The 19,622-nt window shown below is 39.4% G+C and overlaps 1 protein-coding gene across 4 annotated transcripts in view; it reads left to right on the forward strand.

Moving 5' to 3' along the window:
• The window catches only part of DOCK8 (dedicator of cytokinesis 8), a 90,066-nt gene that overhangs the window by 65,762 nt on the left and 4,682 nt on the right, over nucleotides 1–19,622 (forward strand). For all 4 annotated transcript variants that reach the window (XM_069001483.1, XM_069001484.1, XM_069001485.1 and 1 more), the window contains 15 exons: nucleotides 625–807; nucleotides 1,422–1,557; nucleotides 2,151–2,238; nucleotides 3,945–4,041; nucleotides 4,745–4,879; nucleotides 6,821–6,973; nucleotides 8,023–8,181; nucleotides 8,945–9,045; nucleotides 9,486–9,678; nucleotides 14,230–14,373; nucleotides 15,211–15,342; nucleotides 16,952–17,086; nucleotides 17,653–17,742; nucleotides 18,169–18,405; nucleotides 19,046–19,189. In XM_069001483.1, coding sequence (XP_068857584.1) covers nucleotides 625–807; nucleotides 1,422–1,557; nucleotides 2,151–2,238; nucleotides 3,945–4,041; nucleotides 4,745–4,879; nucleotides 6,821–6,973; nucleotides 8,023–8,181; nucleotides 8,945–9,045; nucleotides 9,486–9,678; nucleotides 14,230–14,373; nucleotides 15,211–15,342; nucleotides 16,952–17,086; nucleotides 17,653–17,742; nucleotides 18,169–18,405; nucleotides 19,046–19,189 — 2,127 coding nt within the window. The remainder of the gene's footprint in view (nucleotides 1–624; nucleotides 808–1,421; nucleotides 1,558–2,150; nucleotides 2,239–3,944; nucleotides 4,042–4,744; nucleotides 4,880–6,820; nucleotides 6,974–8,022; nucleotides 8,182–8,944; nucleotides 9,046–9,485; nucleotides 9,679–14,229; nucleotides 14,374–15,210; nucleotides 15,343–16,951; nucleotides 17,087–17,652; nucleotides 17,743–18,168; nucleotides 18,406–19,045; nucleotides 19,190–19,622) is intronic.

Genomic DNA, 19,622 nt, shown 5'->3' on the forward strand with positions numbered 1-19,622 from the left:
CACTAATAGCTACAGTCATGAGAAACTGCATTTTTGTTTCCTCCAACCCTGAAGAATTCCTCATTATTCCTCCTGTCGTCTTCTCCTGTTCTCTTCTAGTCATTTGATAACTGCTTTACCATACATTGTTCACTTTTTTCCTCCCGTATGCCTATTTCCATTTCCACACCAAACCTAAACTCATTTGGAGATCAGCAGATGCCACTGTGGCAGTCCCACAGTTCCAGTCTTACCTGAATCTGTGGATTCAGGGGCTTCTTTTTCTCTATGTATCTCCTTCCTCATGTGCTTTTTTTATCTACTGTGCAATTTGGCTGACACGACTGTATGGCAGGAGGGAAGCAAACAGTTACAGAATCTTTTTCTGCACTATTGTCAGGAAATTAATATACAAGCATGTAGCAAATTGGTGCTTCTCTCTGTGTTTCACTTGCATTTAACCGGTCCTTTCACTATTTACACATACATTCAAAATTACAGTAACTATCACCTGGAAGAGGTCAAACTTACTGAAGTTCCATCCTGAGATTCGATTTCACTGAAATTTAAATAAGATTACTTCAGCCAAATGGCCTTCCTCCCCTTTTTCTTCTTTCAATTGACATTTACTTTATCTGCTCCTAGCCCTACAGACAGAGTGCCACATTAGGTCCTGATACAACTCGCAACCTTTTGATCTGTTTCCTCTGGATCATGAAAAACGCTGATCAAAACCTAATACAGAAATGGATTGCAGACCTTCCATCCATGCAGCTGAACAGGATTTTAGACCTCCTCTTCATTTGTGTTTCATGCTTTGAGTATAAGGTAAGTGAAACAACACGTGGTTTTATTGTCCTGGTTTGGTTCAATTTTTTTCCTTAAATTCCATTTGTCCAGGGGAAATTCATTATTGACAGTGGTTAAATTAGCACTTTTCTAATCTAGACAAATTAGCTCAGATAAAATAACTGACAATAGCCATCAAGAAAAATGCAGCTGAAACCTATGAGGAAGTCCTATGAAGGTGTCCTAAATCATTTAATTATTTTCTTTTAGCTGGGTATTTGAGGCTATTTCTGGTGGGAATTATACTGACCGCTCCTGCAAATACTGGACAGGACACTAAGGATGACTCTTTAGTTAAGAGCAGGGACTTAATGTCAGGACTCCTCTCTCTGAGAGGATCTGTCTGAAACAACCATCTCTGTGAATTTCTCTCTCTGTAGTACTGAACTGCATCTTTGTTTCTGTTAGCAGGACATATTGTACCTCTTTCCTCATTTGCAACATTTATTAGACTTTATGTATTAGTTGATCATATTCATTGCTCTTTGCCCCTTCTACAGGTCTCTCCTGTTGCGTCTCCTTCTGGAGGTGTAATTTGGTCTCATGATCAGAAATGGAAGCATTGGTGTTGATTGCTTTAACTTTGCTTTCAGGGCAAGCAAAGCTCAGATAAAGTTAGCACCCAAGCACTCCAGAAGTCACGAGATGTAAAAGCCCGATTAGAAGAGGCTTTACTGAGAGGAGAAGGAGCCAGAGGAGAAATGATGAAGCGCTGCAGAATACCAGCTGGTACTTCATACCCCTCTCCCCCCATTGCCTTTTGAGAGGAACTCAAGTGGCTATGGACATAAAGAGTTTGTTGAGTTTCTGCACACTACCCATTTTCATCTTTGTCAATTTCACACCCTTTTCTCCCACAGTCCATTTCCTTGCAGACCATTCTTGGTTTTGCATGGATGAAAATATCATTAGCTTTCAACTATCCAAGATGTAGCTAGGACTGAGCTCTTTTCATGTGAAAAATATGAAGTCAAGAAAGAAGTTTCAAGATGTTCTAAAAATTAATGTTAATGTCTTACCAAGAGCCAAGAAATAGTGTCAAAACTATCAGTAAAAACAAATTGTTCATAGCAGAAAAGTTTGCTTCATTGAATAAATGGGAAATCTGTGGGTTGGTTTTTGTAGGCATTAAGCAAGTTAATGCTCTAAAAATCCTAAACTAAAAAAGTGATGGGTCTTTTTACTAGAGCCCTGAACCTGTAAGTTGAATGGCTTTAGTTCTGACAGACTGCTACAGAAATCTATCTCTGTCTTTTGGTGAGCTAGCAGACTTCAGATGTCCCCTTTTGTTTTAATATCACTGACATATGTTACACTCTAAGGGAATGACAGATCAGCAGGGCTAAATGAAAATCTGCGCTGGAGAAAGGAGCAGACTCAGTGGCGGCAGGCAAATGAAAGACCAGATAAGTAAGTAATTTAATTAATGCATACTGCTTTTATTAGAACCAAGCTGCTTGGGGGTTTTATGTTTTGTTCTTTCTCCTAGGATGTTTTATTACAAAATCAGCAGTTGCAATCCTTTCCCTCTTTTGTCAAAGAAAAAGAAAATGTTTATGGAGCAGAAATATCCAGCTGTTGCTGTGACACAACAAAGAGGTCACAAATACTTGAAGGAGAATTTTAAATAGCTATCTGCAGGTTTTTTCTTCTTATTAACAGTGTGGCAAACACTAGTTAGTGATAGAGCCATATCAAATACTCCATGGAAGCTTGCTACAATGTTTATTTTGGTGTTGCTCTTGGCTCCTCAGTATATACAGTACTGTGGTATATGTTTTGCCACATTAAATCAGCTGAGCTGTGTTTGGCATGCTGTGTTAATATCGAGAAGCACTGTTAGCAGGAGTCAGGGAAGATAGTGCTTTGGGATTGTAGCAGCAGTTATAAGATAAGTGTCATGTCAGAGAACATCCAGTCAGCATGGATAATGTACAGAGCTCAGTGGTTGCTGGAAATAGTTCAAACACCTATAAAGTTCACTAAATTTGTTCAGTTCTTACTCATACTGGGACTTCTGCCCTTATTATACCACTAAACTTTTGGTAGTCCCTTCTGGTTTTTGTAGCTTTGAGTCATTGTAGTTAATAACCATATGACTTCCCTGATTTCCTTTCTTGGCCCTCCTCAGAATTACCTGTTTGTGCACTAAAGGATGGCTCTTTGCTCTTCTGGTTTTATTTTTGAGTAAATGAATATAGCAGAGCAGCTATACATCTTGAAGCCGCTCAGAAGTGTGATTGTAAGGGTGTTGCTCCAGCCACAGCAATGCACCTGAGGAACTTTGGCTGAAGTCACAGGATCTTTAATCTCAAGCTCAAGAGAGCAGCCTCTTGCCAGGCAACAGCACTTTTCTGAGCAGCGTAGGAAAAAGAAAAAAGCCTCTTCTTTGTGTTTCTGGCACAGAAGAGATGTGTGAAAATGCAGTTTTGTTAGTAGCTGCTCCTGTGCTTATTCAGCTGCAGAGGAACTGTGTTCCAGACCTTGTCCTTAAGTCTCAGCTAAGAAGGTATCATGTGTTGCCCTGCCACTATCTCCTGTCTGTTATAAATATTTCAGTTCTCTCTTAAATGGCCTGGGACACTGCTGCATGGACTTGCTGTCTTTGGTTGTCAACAGTCTCAGGAATCAACATTTTAAATTGCCTACATTAAACAGTGCTTCTATGGCACTGAAGAAATTTCCACTTTGGTCTAGTCTACCATTTTTACTTTTTTTTTTATGGATTTGTCAGATCAGTTATCCATTATTCCATTTTGGAGTTTTGTGTCCTGCTACAGGCAATGCATTCAGAAATTACAGCATAGTTTACTGAACAACTGAACATCGTATTAAGTCGCCAGTATGCAGATGACTACTAAGGAGGAAAAGCATCTATCTGAACTGTCTGGAGGCCTAGTTTTTAAAAGTCCCCTTTGCGACTGCTCCTCTACAACAGCAGCTTTGCTAATTTCATTCCATAGTTTTTAAGAAACACTTTGGAACACTACTGTCATTGTTAGCTCTTACAGGATCATTCAAAATGGTATAATATGTATTCTGGCTTTGTTTAAACAGCAGGTCATCTAACTCTTGGAGTACTCTCTGCATGCTTTAATTAGAACTCCTTTTTGCAGGACAAAAGCTGAGCTAGACCAAGAAGCGCTGATCAGCGGAAACCTGGCAACTGAAGCTAACCTGATCATTCTTGATATGCAAGAGAACATCATTCAGGTGAGAAACAGTAGAGCTGGCTTAGTACCAATCCCTGCTCCCTCAGAAGCCAGTGGAAGAAAGATTAAATTCTCCTATTGTTTCTTAGACAGTGCAAAATATTTTGAGGATCTTCTGTAAACTTGTATAGTCTTGAATAGAAAAAAATTCATAGGTAGGGAGGAGAAAACTTCATGCTTGGAAACCTGTTAGTAGAAAAGCATTTGTCTACTAGACGTTTGTTGTACTGGACATTATTTTCACGTGACACCACTCATACAATCTAGTCTCCCCGCTGTTTTGGTTGTGGGTTTGATCAGAATATACCAGTATGTCTGTTTAGCCTAGATGCTCAGGAAATTGAGGGTGCAAGGGGAAGGATGGTGCTTGCCCACCACAGGATCAGTTCCTAATCCAAAGTACATGAAGGATTGGAAAGAACAGAAATGGAGCTTCAAAAATCACTGCAGAAGCTGACTAAGCTTAAAAATGCATTGGAGGTCTTCAGAACTTGAAAAATGTTTGGGGCATTTTCCCCTCTGTCTTCTTGATCACTACAAAATGTGCTTTGAAATATCTCTGAAGCAGATGTTAACAAATGAAAAAACTGCAAATTCTAAACTCCTGGATGTCTCACGGGCCAGAGAGCAGAATTTCAGTTCCTGTGTGCCAGTTCATTGCTGAATTATCTCATACAGTTATTGTTTCTCTCCTTCATATGCAGGCAAGCTTTGCAGCAGAATGCAGAGATAATCTCTTGGGAGGAGTTTTGAAGGTCCTGGTAAATTCTCTTGGCTATGATCAGAGCACCACTTACCTGACTCACTGCTTTGCTACACTCAGAGCACTCATTGCCAAGGTAGGCTCCTAATATAATTTTGTTTTCATGCTTCCAGTAAAATTAGTAGAGCAGCATTTCTAGAGCAGAGCTGTGTGAATTCACTTACCACTTTTCTTTGACATTTATTAACTATATCTTGCATATGTAAATACAAATTACTATCTATAGGGTTGTTACAGGATTTCTACAGCTGTTGTAAGGTTATTTCATGGACCACACAAGATGAAATAATTAAATCTGAATAATCTTCTGGGTTTAGCAGTCTATTCTTAAATATATAAGATTTACTAATAAAAAGGTAAGCGATTCCATACATATTATTTCAAATACATTCTGATTTTTATTAGGAGTCTTAATGCCAAGAACCACACAGAATTCCATAAACTCCAATTTAAATTGTTTTAACAGCAAGGCTGTTGCAGCAGAGAAATCAAAACTCATGAGAGATTGAGGGCATCATTCTAGGTTTCTACTTCTCAGACAGGTTTCAAAATTCTAAGTAGATTCTAAGACATTGACAGTTTTCTTCTTTGTTCTGCCTGAAAACTAAGCCAAATTGTAATCTCTCTTCCACTTCTCTATCACCAATACAAAAACTCAAGATCAGAAAAAAAAAACCAAAACCAAAACAAACAAACCAACCCAGCCCCCCCCCCAAAAAAAAAGCCCCAACAAACAAACAAACAAAAGCCCTAACAAAACAAAAACCCCAGCAAACCTTAAAACATATATGAGGACAGAAATTGACCCAAAGTAATTTTTTTTTTCTAATAGAGGTCATAATAGGTTGAGTGCTTCATAAGGACTCTAAAATCTTTTTTAAATTCATCCTTCTGCAAAGAAGAGCAGTTACACTAAAGAAGAACCCATTAAATGTTTATTTTCCCTAAACTATTCTAAAATACAAATAAGAAACAGGATACTCCTGTCCAATTAATGCCTGTCTCCTCTTAAATGCAGATTGGCTGACAAAGCCTAATTACAGGGTAGATATCTGAATAGTTATGAAAGTAATAATTATGTTTTCATTTCACTTTATCTTTAAGAGCTAACTTCCAATTACAGTAATGAATTTTGTGAAGCAATTGTTATTCTCATTGAAATAGATCTCATAGTTAAGGTGACTTGGCTCTGTATTTCATGAAGCAATCATTCCAATTATTTCTATTACACTGTGAGCATATAGATGTTATTTTACAAATAAAAATGATAAAACCCTGTGCCAGCAGGCTTGTAATATAAATTAAACACAAAACAGTGAGATAATGGACTGAAGAAAGGCTGAGAACTGGGAAATGGGTCGGCAAATTGGAAACCATATCTTGTGTTCACTCACACACCTTTACCAGTCCTGTGTATGTACATATGGTACTGGTGCATCTGTGCTGTCTCTGCTGAGAGTTTCTCTGGACAGACATCCTGCCCCCTGAGTTTATTGACTGCTGTGTGCATTGTGAAGACACTGTAAAGGAGGGTCTGGCATGAAAGCTGGGCAGTGGAAGTTTTGTGGCACACCATAGGAGGAAGAACATGTTGGAGGCCTGGGGAAGGGTAGGGCGTTGGTGCAAAGAGCTAAAAATTGCTCCATATACTTGAGGAAGTATTTGCATGTTTAATCAATCAGTATGTATTCTGAAATAGCAAATCTCCACACTTCTAAGAATTTAGCAATATTTTATCTTTTCAAAAGCTCCTGAAGCCATCATACTCTGAGTTTATTCTATCTCTCTTTCTTTCAAAACACAAAGGCTATTTTCAAACCCTTCTTCCCTGCAGAAAATCTTAAAAATGGAATCTACAGCATCAGAGGAATCAGAAGTCTGAATAAAAAGGAGTATAAAATGTAGTTTTTGAAAACTTCAGACTTTTTCTGAATCCTGTGACTTTTTGTGCATTAGGCTAATGATGTTTTAATGGCTAGAAGTGAGATTAATAAATGTTTTTGTCTCTTTCCCTTAGTTTGGAGATTTGCTGTTTGAAGAGGAGGTTGAACAGTGTGCTGACCTGTGTCAGAGAGTTCTCCATCACTGCAGCAGCAGCATAGATATTACACGGACTCAAGCCTGTGCCACTCTTTATCTCCTCATGAGATACAGCTTCAGCTCTACCAGTGTAAGATTTTGAGAGCAGAAGTATATTTTGTGCCACCTTTCTTGTGATCAATTGAAACAAAGACTGAAGTTGCGACAGCAAATAGAATGCATCTGCAGATAGTCACCTGGTCTGCTGTTTCACACATTTGAGCCAAGAGAAGTGCTAGAAGTGTAGGGGGAAAGTAGCTTTAATTATTGTTCGCTGCTTTGATTAGGGAAACGTGATTTTTTCCTGCAACATATGTAAATGCACCTTCAAATGGAGCAACAGTAGGCCTCTGACAGCAAAGACTGTACAATGCATAAGCAATACTCTTCACATTGTCTTTTTTTTTTCATTCCTGCATCAGAACGACTCAGTCTAGTTCTATTCTAATGCAATTGCAACCTCAGTAGAACTCATGTATACTTGTATTAATGGGAATTCTTCACCAGCTCCTTGGTGTTAGGACTAGGCTCTGATTTTTACCGCACACATGGAGCAAAAAACATACATTATGCATGTAGATTCATAATGTTCTAGCAGAAAAGGACAGGCATTAGCCTTTTGGATAGCATCTGATCTTGCACAGAATTTCCTTCACTAGTTACTGCTTTAAAAGCCTTGGATATGTAAAAAGCATAAGCTGCATACACTGCAGACACACCATGAGCTGATGGGTGCAGTACATCACCAGCTGAAGCTCCCAGAGGTCTTTTGCTTCCCAGATTTGTTTCCAGAATGTTTTTCCAGTCATGCTTCCTCATCTATTCCTCTGTGTGGTGTGATCTACACAGCCTCTGGCCTGTGCAAAAGGGGAAAGGGGGGCTTCTGGCTTTCCCTGTCTCAAGCACGTGTACATATTTCAAGGAACATTCTAGCCCCAAAGTACACACATGCCAGAATTAGGGATCTTTGGCTTAAGTGGGTGAAACAGGATTAGGTTTGATGCACCAGAAGCCACTTATGTGAGCAGTGAGTCTACTGCACTCAATCTGGGCAGGAGAAAATGGGTTTAGTTTATAGAGGAGATGTGAACTGCAGTGCAGCCATCATTCTTTCATGTCTTTGGTTTTTTCTTCTGGAAGAATTTTTCAAGAGTGAAGATGCAGGTGACCATGTCACTAGCTTCTCTGGTTGGAAAGTCACCTGAGTTTAATGAGGAATTCCTTCGACGATCCTTGCGAACCATCCTGGCCTATGCAGAGGAAGATACGGATATGCAGGCCACTCCATTTCCCATTCAGGTTCAATCTTTTATGGCATCTATGGCTTTTATCAGGAGTTTAACATAAGAATGTGCTTGAAGCACAGTTCTAGATCTTGGTCTTCTAAAGCAATGAAAATAAGGATGCGGACATTATTGCATGAGTTTATGTCTAGCACAACAATAAGTGGGGAAGAACTGGATGACATAATTCCATAAAATAAACTCTTAAGAATTTCCCCTGAAATCACATTACAGGAGAATTATCTCTTGGTTTTGAGTACACCTTTCTCCTAGACCCCAGCAGGAACTGAGCCCTCTAAGAGTTTCCCAAGATGGAATTTGGTTCATTATATTTTCAGACAAGTATCATCAGGGAAACTTCTCTCTCTTTGCCAACTCATAAGGTGTCAGCAGCAATAATAGAAAATAGTTCAGGCAACTGTTACATGCTTTGCTAAAATTCTTAGAGTAACTCAGGTTGTGCTGAAAATTTACAAAAACATTTGGTTTCAGATCAAAGATCAATTAAAGCTGAACTCCATTAGTTTGATTTTTTTTCTTTCAGAAATAAATAGATCAAAGGATTTCAGCTCATTTTGATTAATTAAAACATGTGTGTAATATTTGCTTTGTCAGCAGTCTTTGCCACATTGCACAGAGCTGAAAAAAAAATCCTGACATTTTCTTTGGGTGAAAGAGGCTTAAAGGGAGTAACATCATTGGGTGCAGATGCTGTTGTTTTTCCAGAAAGGAAAAAATAAACACCTGAGAATTGTACATTGATCTTTGTATTGGTTCAGGTAGAGGAGCTGCTGTGTAATCTGAACAGCATCCTGTCTGATACGGTGAAAATGAGGGAATTTCAGGAAGATCCAGAGATGCTGATGGACCTCATGTACAGGTGAAACCATTTAGAATTGCTACTGAGAAAATTCTGCAGTGAGGTGAGCTGAACTATGCATTTTAGAGACAAGCTGTGACAAACTCTATCTGTTCTACTTGTGTACATTCCCTCTTTAGCACAGTTGATCTGTCACCAGGGTCCCAGGCTGCAGTAGTGAGCACATTGCAGGGGAGCCTTTGGGAGGTGGATGTAGATTTGGGCAAGGATAAGAGTCAGGAACATTGAAAAGTCTTGGGTGCAGTAGTTTTACTTTCCTCATAGCCCCTGTGTCCCCTCCCCACCACTGCCTAACCATTTCTTTTGCTTTGTGTTTAGTGAATCGTACAGAATAAAGACAGAGATGTCTTCTTCCATTCAACCGAGGTGAAGAATTATAAGGGTATTTTTGTTACTTGAGAAGTGGTCATTCACTCCTGCTTTCTGGCCTGTGTTGTTAGAATTGCAAAAGGATATCAGACATCACCGGACTTGAGGCTGACTTGGCTGCAGAACATGGCAGAGAAGCACACCAAGAGGAAGAGCTACACAGAAGCAGCCATGTGCCTGGTCCATGCTGCAGCACTGGTGGCAGAGTACCTGAGTATGCTTGAGGATCGGAGCTATCTCCCTGTGGGCAGTGTCAGTTTTCAGGTAAAAGGCATGAGGCAGTTCTGGTGTGTGTATTTGTTCTTGTGCTAAGCAAAGCAAACGTGCATGTATGGGGCAGAAGTGACAATTGCAGTCTCTAGCATCTATTTCCAGCAGTTTGATACTGTAATCTCTTATTTGCTAAGTAGAACCCCTCTGTTACCGCATGCCTTTTCTAGGGCTGTTACTTATCAACTGTGACAGATGCATCTTTCAAACTTCTTTCTCATAATCTAGATAATTGGAGCTGCTCGGTTCTTTCAAGCATGTTCTCCAGTCCTTTGACTGCCCTCAAGTTACTAACCAAACCTTTTTGATTGAAGAGTAACACAATCACTGCAGTCAATCCAGTACATCCAAGTCAAGTAAAAATGTCCCGTAAATTCTTTCAGTGTGGGAGGTAGCTCTCAGATTATCTCTCTGGAGACTCCACTGGTTATTTTGGTGTTGTTGAGCTCTTTACTCAGTAATGCATTGATCTTTTCCAGACAGTTTTCTTGGGTTTTGGTTTTCACCTTACTTTTCTACATCAGATAGATGAGAGCATAAGTCTTTGTGGTTAAAGGTAGGCATTTTTAAATGCATATATATATATACTTAGTTTATCAGATTACATAGTTTTGAATGCCCTTACCTGAACTGACTTCATATGCAAATTCAGTGATTTTAGTGCTTCTTTTCCCCATATTATTAAAAATAGAAATGGCCAAACCCTTAATTTATTACCATGTATTGATAATTCCTCTTTTATCATTATTCCCTGAGACTAGTGGACTGTTGGCTGCAATGATTAAAGTAAATTATGAATCATTTAAACTAGTGGAAATATTTTGTAGGATCGCCTTAGATGTTCTAAAGACATCTACTGTTTAGACATTATTACCTTCATTAGATTGTAGTCCCTGTTTTTCAGAAAGTATCAGGCTTGTATAATCTGGCATTGATTCAGGCTAAGTAGAATACCTTTAAGGTGTTCTTCAGTAATTTTGTATCAGTATTTCCACCACTTTGTCCTGCTGCAGTCTGATAAACCTAACACTATCTGCTCATCTTGTATACTTTTAAAAAATATATGGTCCCCAAAACTTATTTCATCTTCTGGAACTTCCCCATTTTTCTAAAACATATGGCAGCTCAGTATTCACTGCTTGAATATACTTTTGCTTAGCTTTTTTGACCTGTTGAAGAGCATATTTTATTGTCAAAGTGAGTTTGAAATACCTAACACTAACATTTGGTGCATTCATCTTCCCTTGATATATCCATACCACTTGGGGTTTTATCCTTTCAAAATAGTGAATGTGAACACGATTGAACCACTTGGCATTTTGCATTGAATTTAGTTTGTCAGGCATTAGTATTTCCAATTCCACCTTAACAATTAGGTGATGGACAAGTGTTTATTCTTGATTTTCTTCCATATCAAGACAGCTGTATATACTCTTTTTAATGGCTAAACTTCTGGTCATGGATTTATACTTCTGCCATTTTGCATCCCTTATCAGTTTTTTATATCATGAAACTTCTTGCTTCCATGCATTACTTCTATTTAGTTCTTTTGTATGTTAGATACTATCATTATTTAGAGATAAGTGAAATCTGCATTCCCTTCCCAATGTCATCTTGCTCCCAGGCTGCCTTGAGTGCTTGTAAGCTCACACACTTGATCCTAATGTAATTCCTCCCTCCATTGCTCCTAGATTATGCAGATTGCTATAAATGGATATGTTTTCATTTATTTTAGAGAATTTAAGTCTATTCTACAAGGCACTAGGCAAGCAAAAACTTAGGACTTTAAAAGCAGCAAATCAATTTCTCTCATCAAAATGCTTGTGTAAATACATGTTTGTCAAAGAAACAGTTGCCCCATAGGAAAGAGGTAATAAAATGCCCTAATGACGAGAACCTAATTACACAACTCTTTATCTGACAGCACAATTTTGAATTTCAGTTTACTCAATAACAGTAATTAACTGTAATAACCCTTTGCATTTTTACATAGGCTTTCAAGAAAAGGTTTCCCATTCTTTACAAACAGGTTTATGTTTTGTAGCACCTCTGAAGATCTTACTCAGATTACCTTGTTAAAAGAGGGAAACACAATGCACACTGGCTTGGCTTTACCTGTAGTCACAGGTCTCACTCACTGACGCTTTCTGTGACTATTTCTTCATTTGGCTCAGATGTGAGATCAACTAATATTGGTGATATACATTTAGTTGTGGAATTGAGAGAGATAATAATGTGAATAAAAATATTATTCTGGATGAGTGGAAGTATTATCTCCTTTTTACAGATGAGTAAAATGAGTCAGAAAAAGATCAAATCAGTTCTGATTTTGATCTTCTGCCGTGAGTCTATCAGCATCCAGAAAACTGACTCAGTAGAGCAACACTTTTCCTTATACTGTAGAAGACAAAGTGCTTCCCTCTATGCAATCAAAACTATCCCTCAAAATCAGAATGGGGTCACTTGCAGTGGATTTCCCTTTGAGCTCAATTTGTTTTTACACTAAATCCACTTTACAAGCGGTAAAGCAGAACTAGTGAGAGTATGAAGTGCATAGGGACTGCCTTTAAAGCACTTTATATAAACACAGACAAGTACTTAGTGTATGTGTCTACCTGCTGAGGCACAGGGCTCAGCAGCAGCCTCATTTGCCTAGGCTGTTGGGGGATCGAGGTTGTAGGCTACCCTGGCCTTATTTAACATGGGTATAAAGGCTGGGGGGTCATAGGGGTTTTTGAACTGACACAAGTATTTCTTGTCCTTAACGAAAACTAGGCTTGTGAAATTCAAAATAATTGCTGATAAAATACATGGTGATTTATATATTGCCTTTATTATGCAAGGGATATGTAAAATTCTTCAGTATGAAAGGTGGATCAAGGCTAAAGTTGATATTTGCAAAAGATCACGCAAGCCCCAGGAGTATGTCATGCAGGCTCTCTCCTACTAGAATGCATGGACTGTTAAACATGGAAGTACATTCCTGACATAAGTTTTTAGAGGCTTAAAGGTGGAGAAGGAGTAATTGGTGTCCGTGACTTTTACATTACTTTTGTATGTAAATCACTTCCCTGGACTCTTTTCTCTTTGCTACAAAAGGAGAATTGCAAAAAAAAAAAAAAAGCCACCAGGCCACCAGAGTGACATGAAAACAGTCTTAAGAGTCTTTAGTGGGTACTGGTATAGAAAAGGAAAACTAGAAATTGAGCTGCATGGCTTGTGAGTTTCTGGAGGTATGTGACAGTGAACCTAAGTCTGGTTAAAGTCACTCTCTTCAGTAAGACTGGTCAGTAAAAAGTGGCATAGATGTGCTAAATGTGCTATAGTTTTCCTTCTGGCCAAAGTTTATATGTATTCTTAACTCCTATGAATGCTCTTCTGAGGCTGTGCTCACCCTTCCAGTAGAGCTGATACAATGTGCAGACTTAGGCAGTGTGATGGCAGCGTGGTTGGAATAAATTTCACCCATGGAGAAATAAATACATCCACAAAACCCAGGGGGGAAAGTCCAGTGCTGCTAGTGGTATGTGGTGCCAATTTTTTATCTGAAATCTGATCAATAGTAACAGCCCTCAGTGTCTCTGCTATTTTATAAAGATGCCTTTAAGGACTCAGCCAGCCAGCCAGCTGGCATCCATCCTGCACTCAGACAGATTGTCATTGCCAGTTTCTGCTGAAGTGAGACACTATGACACTAATTTAACTCCTTTTAATTAATAGAAAATCGAAGCTTAGCCTTTCTGCTGCTGTTGAAAGTTACATATGCCAGTCCCATACTGTATGTACACATATTTTGCTGTTGGTTTGCAGGTTTCTATATATAAAAATTACAAAATTTTTAATGTTTATGCCACCTGGTGTCATTTATTCAAAAGAGTCCTGAAGAACTGTAGATATGTTATTTCATGGTCTACTATCTCAAAAGAGTGACTTTATCTAGTTTGATTTAAATGCACAATGAGATCCATAATATTAACAAGAAACTGAGTAAATTCTGCAGGATTAAAATGTAATATGGCAAATGATGAACCAAGAAGAAGCAATCAATTATTGTGGTTTTTAGAGGGATATTGTCTGAGTCCTACTTCTCCTCTGCTTGGAAAAGTCAAATAAAAACTTGAAAGTTCAATTTATTCAAGCAGGTGGCAGAAGGTCTGGAGTGCAGTTTGGAATTTCCCACAGCCAAGTGCCAGCAGCAGAAAGTAGTGCAGCAGAAAGTAGTATTGGGGATTGAGCTCACTGCAGCTCCAGGGAAATCCAGCCACCAGAGAACAGCTAGTTTGAGACCTACATGAGGTTATGCATTTTAAACCTGAGGCTAGAAAGAAAATTCATGATTCTTGCAGTGAAACTCCTGATCTCCCATTTTATGGAGATTTATGATGTTACTTTCACTTCTAAAAAGAATGTAACTATGTGTCCCCTGGTTGCACCTGAATAATCTCATTCCTCTTCTCATCATGTAAATAGGTTGAAACTGTCTCTTCAATCTTTATGATGTACGTTTATTTAAGTTTTTGATTTGTGTGCTCTGATGTATTTTAGAACATTTCATCCAATGTGCTGGAGGAATCTGCTGTTTCAGATGATGTTTTGTCTCCAGATGAAGATGGTATATGTTCTGGGAGGTATTTCTCAGAAAGTGGACTGGTAGGGCTGCTGGAACAAGCTGCAGAGCTCTTCAGCACGGTGAGTGAGGACCAGCATCACCAGGAGGGGATGGACAGTGAGCAGTCTGAGCCAGATCCACAGCTTCTTTTCCTGCACATGAGGAAACAATGTAGGACTGCTTACCCAGGCACTCCAGACCTGCCACACTCTAAATAACAAGAGGACACATTTTTGGCTGTCCAATGACTGTCTCAGTCAGATTGATTAATCTAGGCTTTTTCAGCCTAGCTCAGCCACATACCCACCTCTACTGTGCAGACCACAGGCAGCATCAACAGAAAGTGATTGTCTCGGGCAGGAACCAAGACTTTCAGTTGGTATTATCATGGCATAGTACATTTAAGAAAAAGATCTTGCATAAAGTATGTATTTTAGGAAGCATGTCAGAATTACTCTTACACTTTTCGACACCAGCCTCATAATCTACACTTACTATGTAAGGAGTCATGATTTAGCATCTCTAAAGATATCACTTGGGTTCCTTTTGTCCAGACACTGCTCTGGTTGCCCTGAACCATGCATGATAAACAAATCTATTTCCTGCTGCTAACCTGTATTTCTAGTTCTTCTAGCCCTGAGGCAGAATCCAGGGCTTTATGAAGGAGTTTGGGCTTGAGAGCCCAACAGATCAGAGATCCAAATTACATCCAGTTCATTATCTGCTGTTCAGAACTGCCCATTTACTATTACTAGTTTTTAGAATGGCAAAAGAAGCAACATAGCAGATTAACAGATGAGTCCCATAAATCCCCTTTTCAGCCAAGCCATTGATGGAGATCTAGTTTCTTTTCAGAGTGCATGAAGACTCATTTATTTTCTTCCTCTTTTTTCCTTTTTTTTTTTTAATGTTCAAAGGGAGGTTTGTATGAAACTGTGAATGAGGTGTACAAAATTGTCATCCCCATACTGGAAGCACATCGAGACTTCAGGAAGCTTACCTTGACACACAGCAAGCTACAGAAGGCCTTCGATAGCATTATTAATAAGGTACTTGTGAGGCAAGGCACTGCTAGCAAGACACATTGCTGGGTTGCACCATTTGTTTAAGACTGGTGTTAATAAAACTGTTCATGTGTGTACTGGGTTTGTGTGGACAGGTTTTGGCAGTGGAGGGGGAGGGTTAAAATGGTGATGTCAGTGAGAAACTGCTAGAAACTTTATGCATGGCCAACAGAGCCAATGCTGGCTGCTGGCCGAGGCTGGCCAAGGCTGAGCCCATCAGTGACAGTGGCAGCACCTCTGGGGTAATATATTTAAGAAGGGAAAAAAAGTGATTGGCCACATGTAATTGTGCTCAGAAAAGAGAAGAGTGGAAAATATGTGAGAGCAGCAGCTCTGCAGACACCAAGGTCAGTGGAGAAGGAGGGGCAGGAGGTGCTACAGGTGCCAGAGCAAAGATTCCCCTGCAGCCCATGGTGCAGACCATGGTGAGACAGCTGTGCCCCTGCAGCCCATGGAGGTCCACGGAGGAGCAGAGATCCGCCTGCAGCCTGTGCAGAACCCCATGGCAGAGCAGGTGGATGCCTGGACGGAGGCTGTGACCCCATGGGAAGCTCACACTGCAGCAGGGAGGAACCACAGGCTGGAGCAGGGGAAGGCCTCTCCCTGAGAAGTGGTAGAAACATGTGATGAACTGACCATAACACCCATTTTCCATCTCCCTGCACCACTGGGAGAGAAGTGGTAGAGCCTAAGAAGGAGAAAGGGAGAAAGGTGTTTTTAAATTTTGTTTTACTTTTCATTATCCTGTTTTGAGTTTTATTGGTAATAAATACCATTAGTTTCCCCAAGTCACATGTGTTTTGCCCATGATGGTAACCAATTTATGATTACTCCCTATCCTTATGTCAGCTCATGAACCTTTCATTGTCTGTCTCCTATCCAGTTGCAGGGAGGGGGTGATAGAGAGGCTTTGGTGGGTACCTGGCATCCTGCCATGATCAACCCACCAGAATCTGAAATAGTTCCATTTTCTTTTTCAAACAAAAGCTTCCATCTGCTTTCATCTACCTACATAGCCCTACAGTGTAAAAAGGCTCTCCATACAAAAAAAGCAGAGATGAATATAAAATGGGTTTAGCTGAACATGTCTGTGTCCACCTTGCCACATCTGTTTAACAAAAATAACTTTATTAATTCACTAGTGTTTTCAGTTATAAAACAGAAGAAATATGAAAACCCATCTAAATTCTTAGCACTCATACTGTCCCTTCTCTTTCTGCAGAAGAACCTTATTGCTGAGCCTAGTCAGTTTCAAATTATTATAAATTTTCATTGCAAAATTGCAAAATTTTAATTTTATTACATGTCCTCAATGGAATTTTAAAATAGTAAGGTATTTTGTTTTGTGAAACCCCCTTCACGATCACCTTAAATTTTAAGTTAGATTTCAGTCAAATGTCCACTTAGTTTGAATGCTTTCTTTCATGTGCTTCTAATCCATCAGCACTGATGATATATAGAAGTGGCTTTGAAATGGGGAAAATGTAGGACTAGTGGGTTTTCTTCTACGTCAGTTGGGGAAAAAAAGGGATCCAAATACTACCATGTCATACATAAAGCAATTGTGAATTTCCTCTTTCTTTTTATCAATTAGGGTCAAAAACGAATGTTTGGAACTTACTTCCGTGTTGGTTTCTATGGATCCAAATTTGGGGACTTGGATGAACAGGAATTTGTTTATAAGGAGCCTGCAATTACAAAACTCCCTGAGATTTCTCACAGATTAGAGGTAAGGAAAAACATGTTAATGTTATCTCAAATGTTATATTATACTTCTCAATGAACTCACACAGTCCAAAACGTATTATTGCTATATAAAAAAAAATCAAAAAATTTCTATTAAAAAGCTGATTTGTACCATATTTGTACCATATTATAAAATAACCATGCACAAGGTTATTTCCTTGGTGCATATCCTTTCCACAGTATCCCTTTTTAAAGCATAATTATCTAAGTGATCCATTTTCTTGAGGCTATGTCTCTTAGCAGCAGGCCTGTAATACATTGAATGATTTTGAGCACGCCAGATATTTGCTTTGGTATCTTTTTAGCTTTTTTTATAGAATTGCTGTGTTCCCTTCTGAATTTTTTACCTCAAGTTCTGTGATTGTCTGAGCAACTCACAGTGATCGTGGTCAGAAGATGCCTTACCCTGGCCAGCTGTGGTTTGTGGAGCAGTATACTGACTGTACAAAGCCCAGAAATCATCGTGGTTGTCTCTCCTCTCTCCTAGAATTGCATTAGCATTGCATTAAGAACTAAAAACATTTTGGGATGATTCTGTGTCTTTTCTAGGGATTTTATGGCCAGTGTTTTGGGGAGGATGCTGTGGAAGTAATCAAGGACTCTGCTCCTGTAGACAGAAGAAAGCTGGATCCCAATAAGGTAGGGAAAGTACTACTGAGAGGGTTGAGTGCTTTGTCACACAAGAGAGAGGAGGAGAGGAAGTCCCCCTTGCAACTTTTATGCTCAAACAGTACAGCACTAAAAGAAGCCCCCCAACATCGTGTCTCTGTGTCCAGGGGTATTAAAGTCTCTGTGACAGGCTTAGCATGGTAGCTTGTCGCAGAGTATGGAAATTAGAAGTTCTGATCTCTGGTCCCTGCCCTCATTCTGATCCCCAGGGTTAAGCTGTGCCCTCCTAGATGCAAGTTTTGTCGGCTCTGAATAAGAAAAGGATCCCTGAAGGATTTTCAGCTCTGCGCATTTCCATCCTTAGCCAATGTGTACTATGGGATAGTTCACATGCGCCACTCCTTTTACATTCCTTGGGTTGTATAGTACTGTAATGGCTCTTCCCTCTTTTCTTAGGCATACATACAAATTACCTTTTTGGAGCCATATTTTGATGAGTATGAGATGAAGGACAGAGTTACCTACTTTGAAAAGAACTTCAACATCTGTCGGTTCATGTACACTACACCTTTCACCATGGATGGGCGCCCCAGAGGAGAGCTTAGTGAGCAATACAAGAGGAACACCATTCTAACCACAATGCATGCTTTCCCCTACATCAAAACTAGAATCAGTGTCATCCAAAGAGAAGAGGTAATTCGGTTTTGAAGACACATCTAATTTCTCAAGGAGTTAAGGAGTCTCTGGGTGGGAAGATTTCCAAATTTATGCGTGGCATAAATATAAAAAAAAGGATGCTGAATTTCTCAGATGTGGCTCTTGTTAACAGGAGTATCACAGAAGGGACAGACAAGGCAAGATAGAGATTTACTATGGAGAAGGGAGGATAGCCAATGTACATTCTTCTTTTGACCTCCTAGCTTTAATGCTGTGTAGGAGGATGTGTGGAGCTCCGTTTTTAGCTGTACTTCTAGCTGATAAAGTAGAAGTAGGCTAGAGTACAGTCAGAGACCGGGCTCAGGGCTTTCTTAGAGACAGGGGATCTTTATACTGTAGAAAGTGAAACACCATTTCAGGCATGAAGTGAGTAACTTAGAATAGTAATGAATTTATGTGAGCAGGAGGTCTGAGTCACACCCTATTCTTGCAAATGGTAAGAGCTTTGGAACTGATGCACCATCTACCAAGATGACAGTTAGATTGATCAGTGTTCCTGGGTTTCACAGCCACTGCTTTTGAAACAGGAGAATGACAGTGATATTGTCAGATTTAAAACAGGTCAGCTGCATGCATTATTCAGGTAATAAACCATCTTTTCTTCCATATTCCTTAGTTTATTTTAACCCCAATTGAAGTTGCTATTGAAGATATGCGTAAAAAAACACAGGAACTAACTGCAGCCACCAACCAAGAACCACCAGATGCCAAAATGCTCCAGATGGTTTTGCAGGGCTCAGTTGGGGCCACTGTAAATCAGGTAAGGGATCCAAATAAGCCAGATGAAGAGATTCTGCATACTTTTCTCATTGTGCATTCTTTTTTGCTCCTATTTCTTGCACTGAAAGAAGTACATCTAGTCAGACATATTTAGTCACTGTGTGTATTTAAACTTCATCTTGATATTTAGTCACTGTATGCTGTTCATTAGCTATGCTTTTGGTGAGAGTAGTCATGGGAAGCATTGTCCTGGCTGTAGGTGCAGAAATTCACAGAAGCCTTGTGAATGCATTCAAGGATTTTTCATTTCTAACCTGCTAGCCATCTCAGCCATTTTGTTCATTCCAGATGTATCCTTGGGGAATGGGAATAATAATAACAATTCTCCTGTAGAACCACCACAAATTCAGTTTCACTGAAATTAAGTCAATACATGAAGTCAAGACCTGAGTGCCCCAAAAGAAAGCTGAGAT

Source organism: Aphelocoma coerulescens, assembly GCF_041296385.1.
Source record: "Aphelocoma coerulescens isolate FSJ_1873_10779 chromosome Z unlocalized genomic scaffold, UR_Acoe_1.0 ChrZ, whole genome shotgun sequence".
Taxonomy (NCBI): Eukaryota; Metazoa; Chordata; class Aves; order Passeriformes; family Corvidae; genus Aphelocoma; species Aphelocoma coerulescens.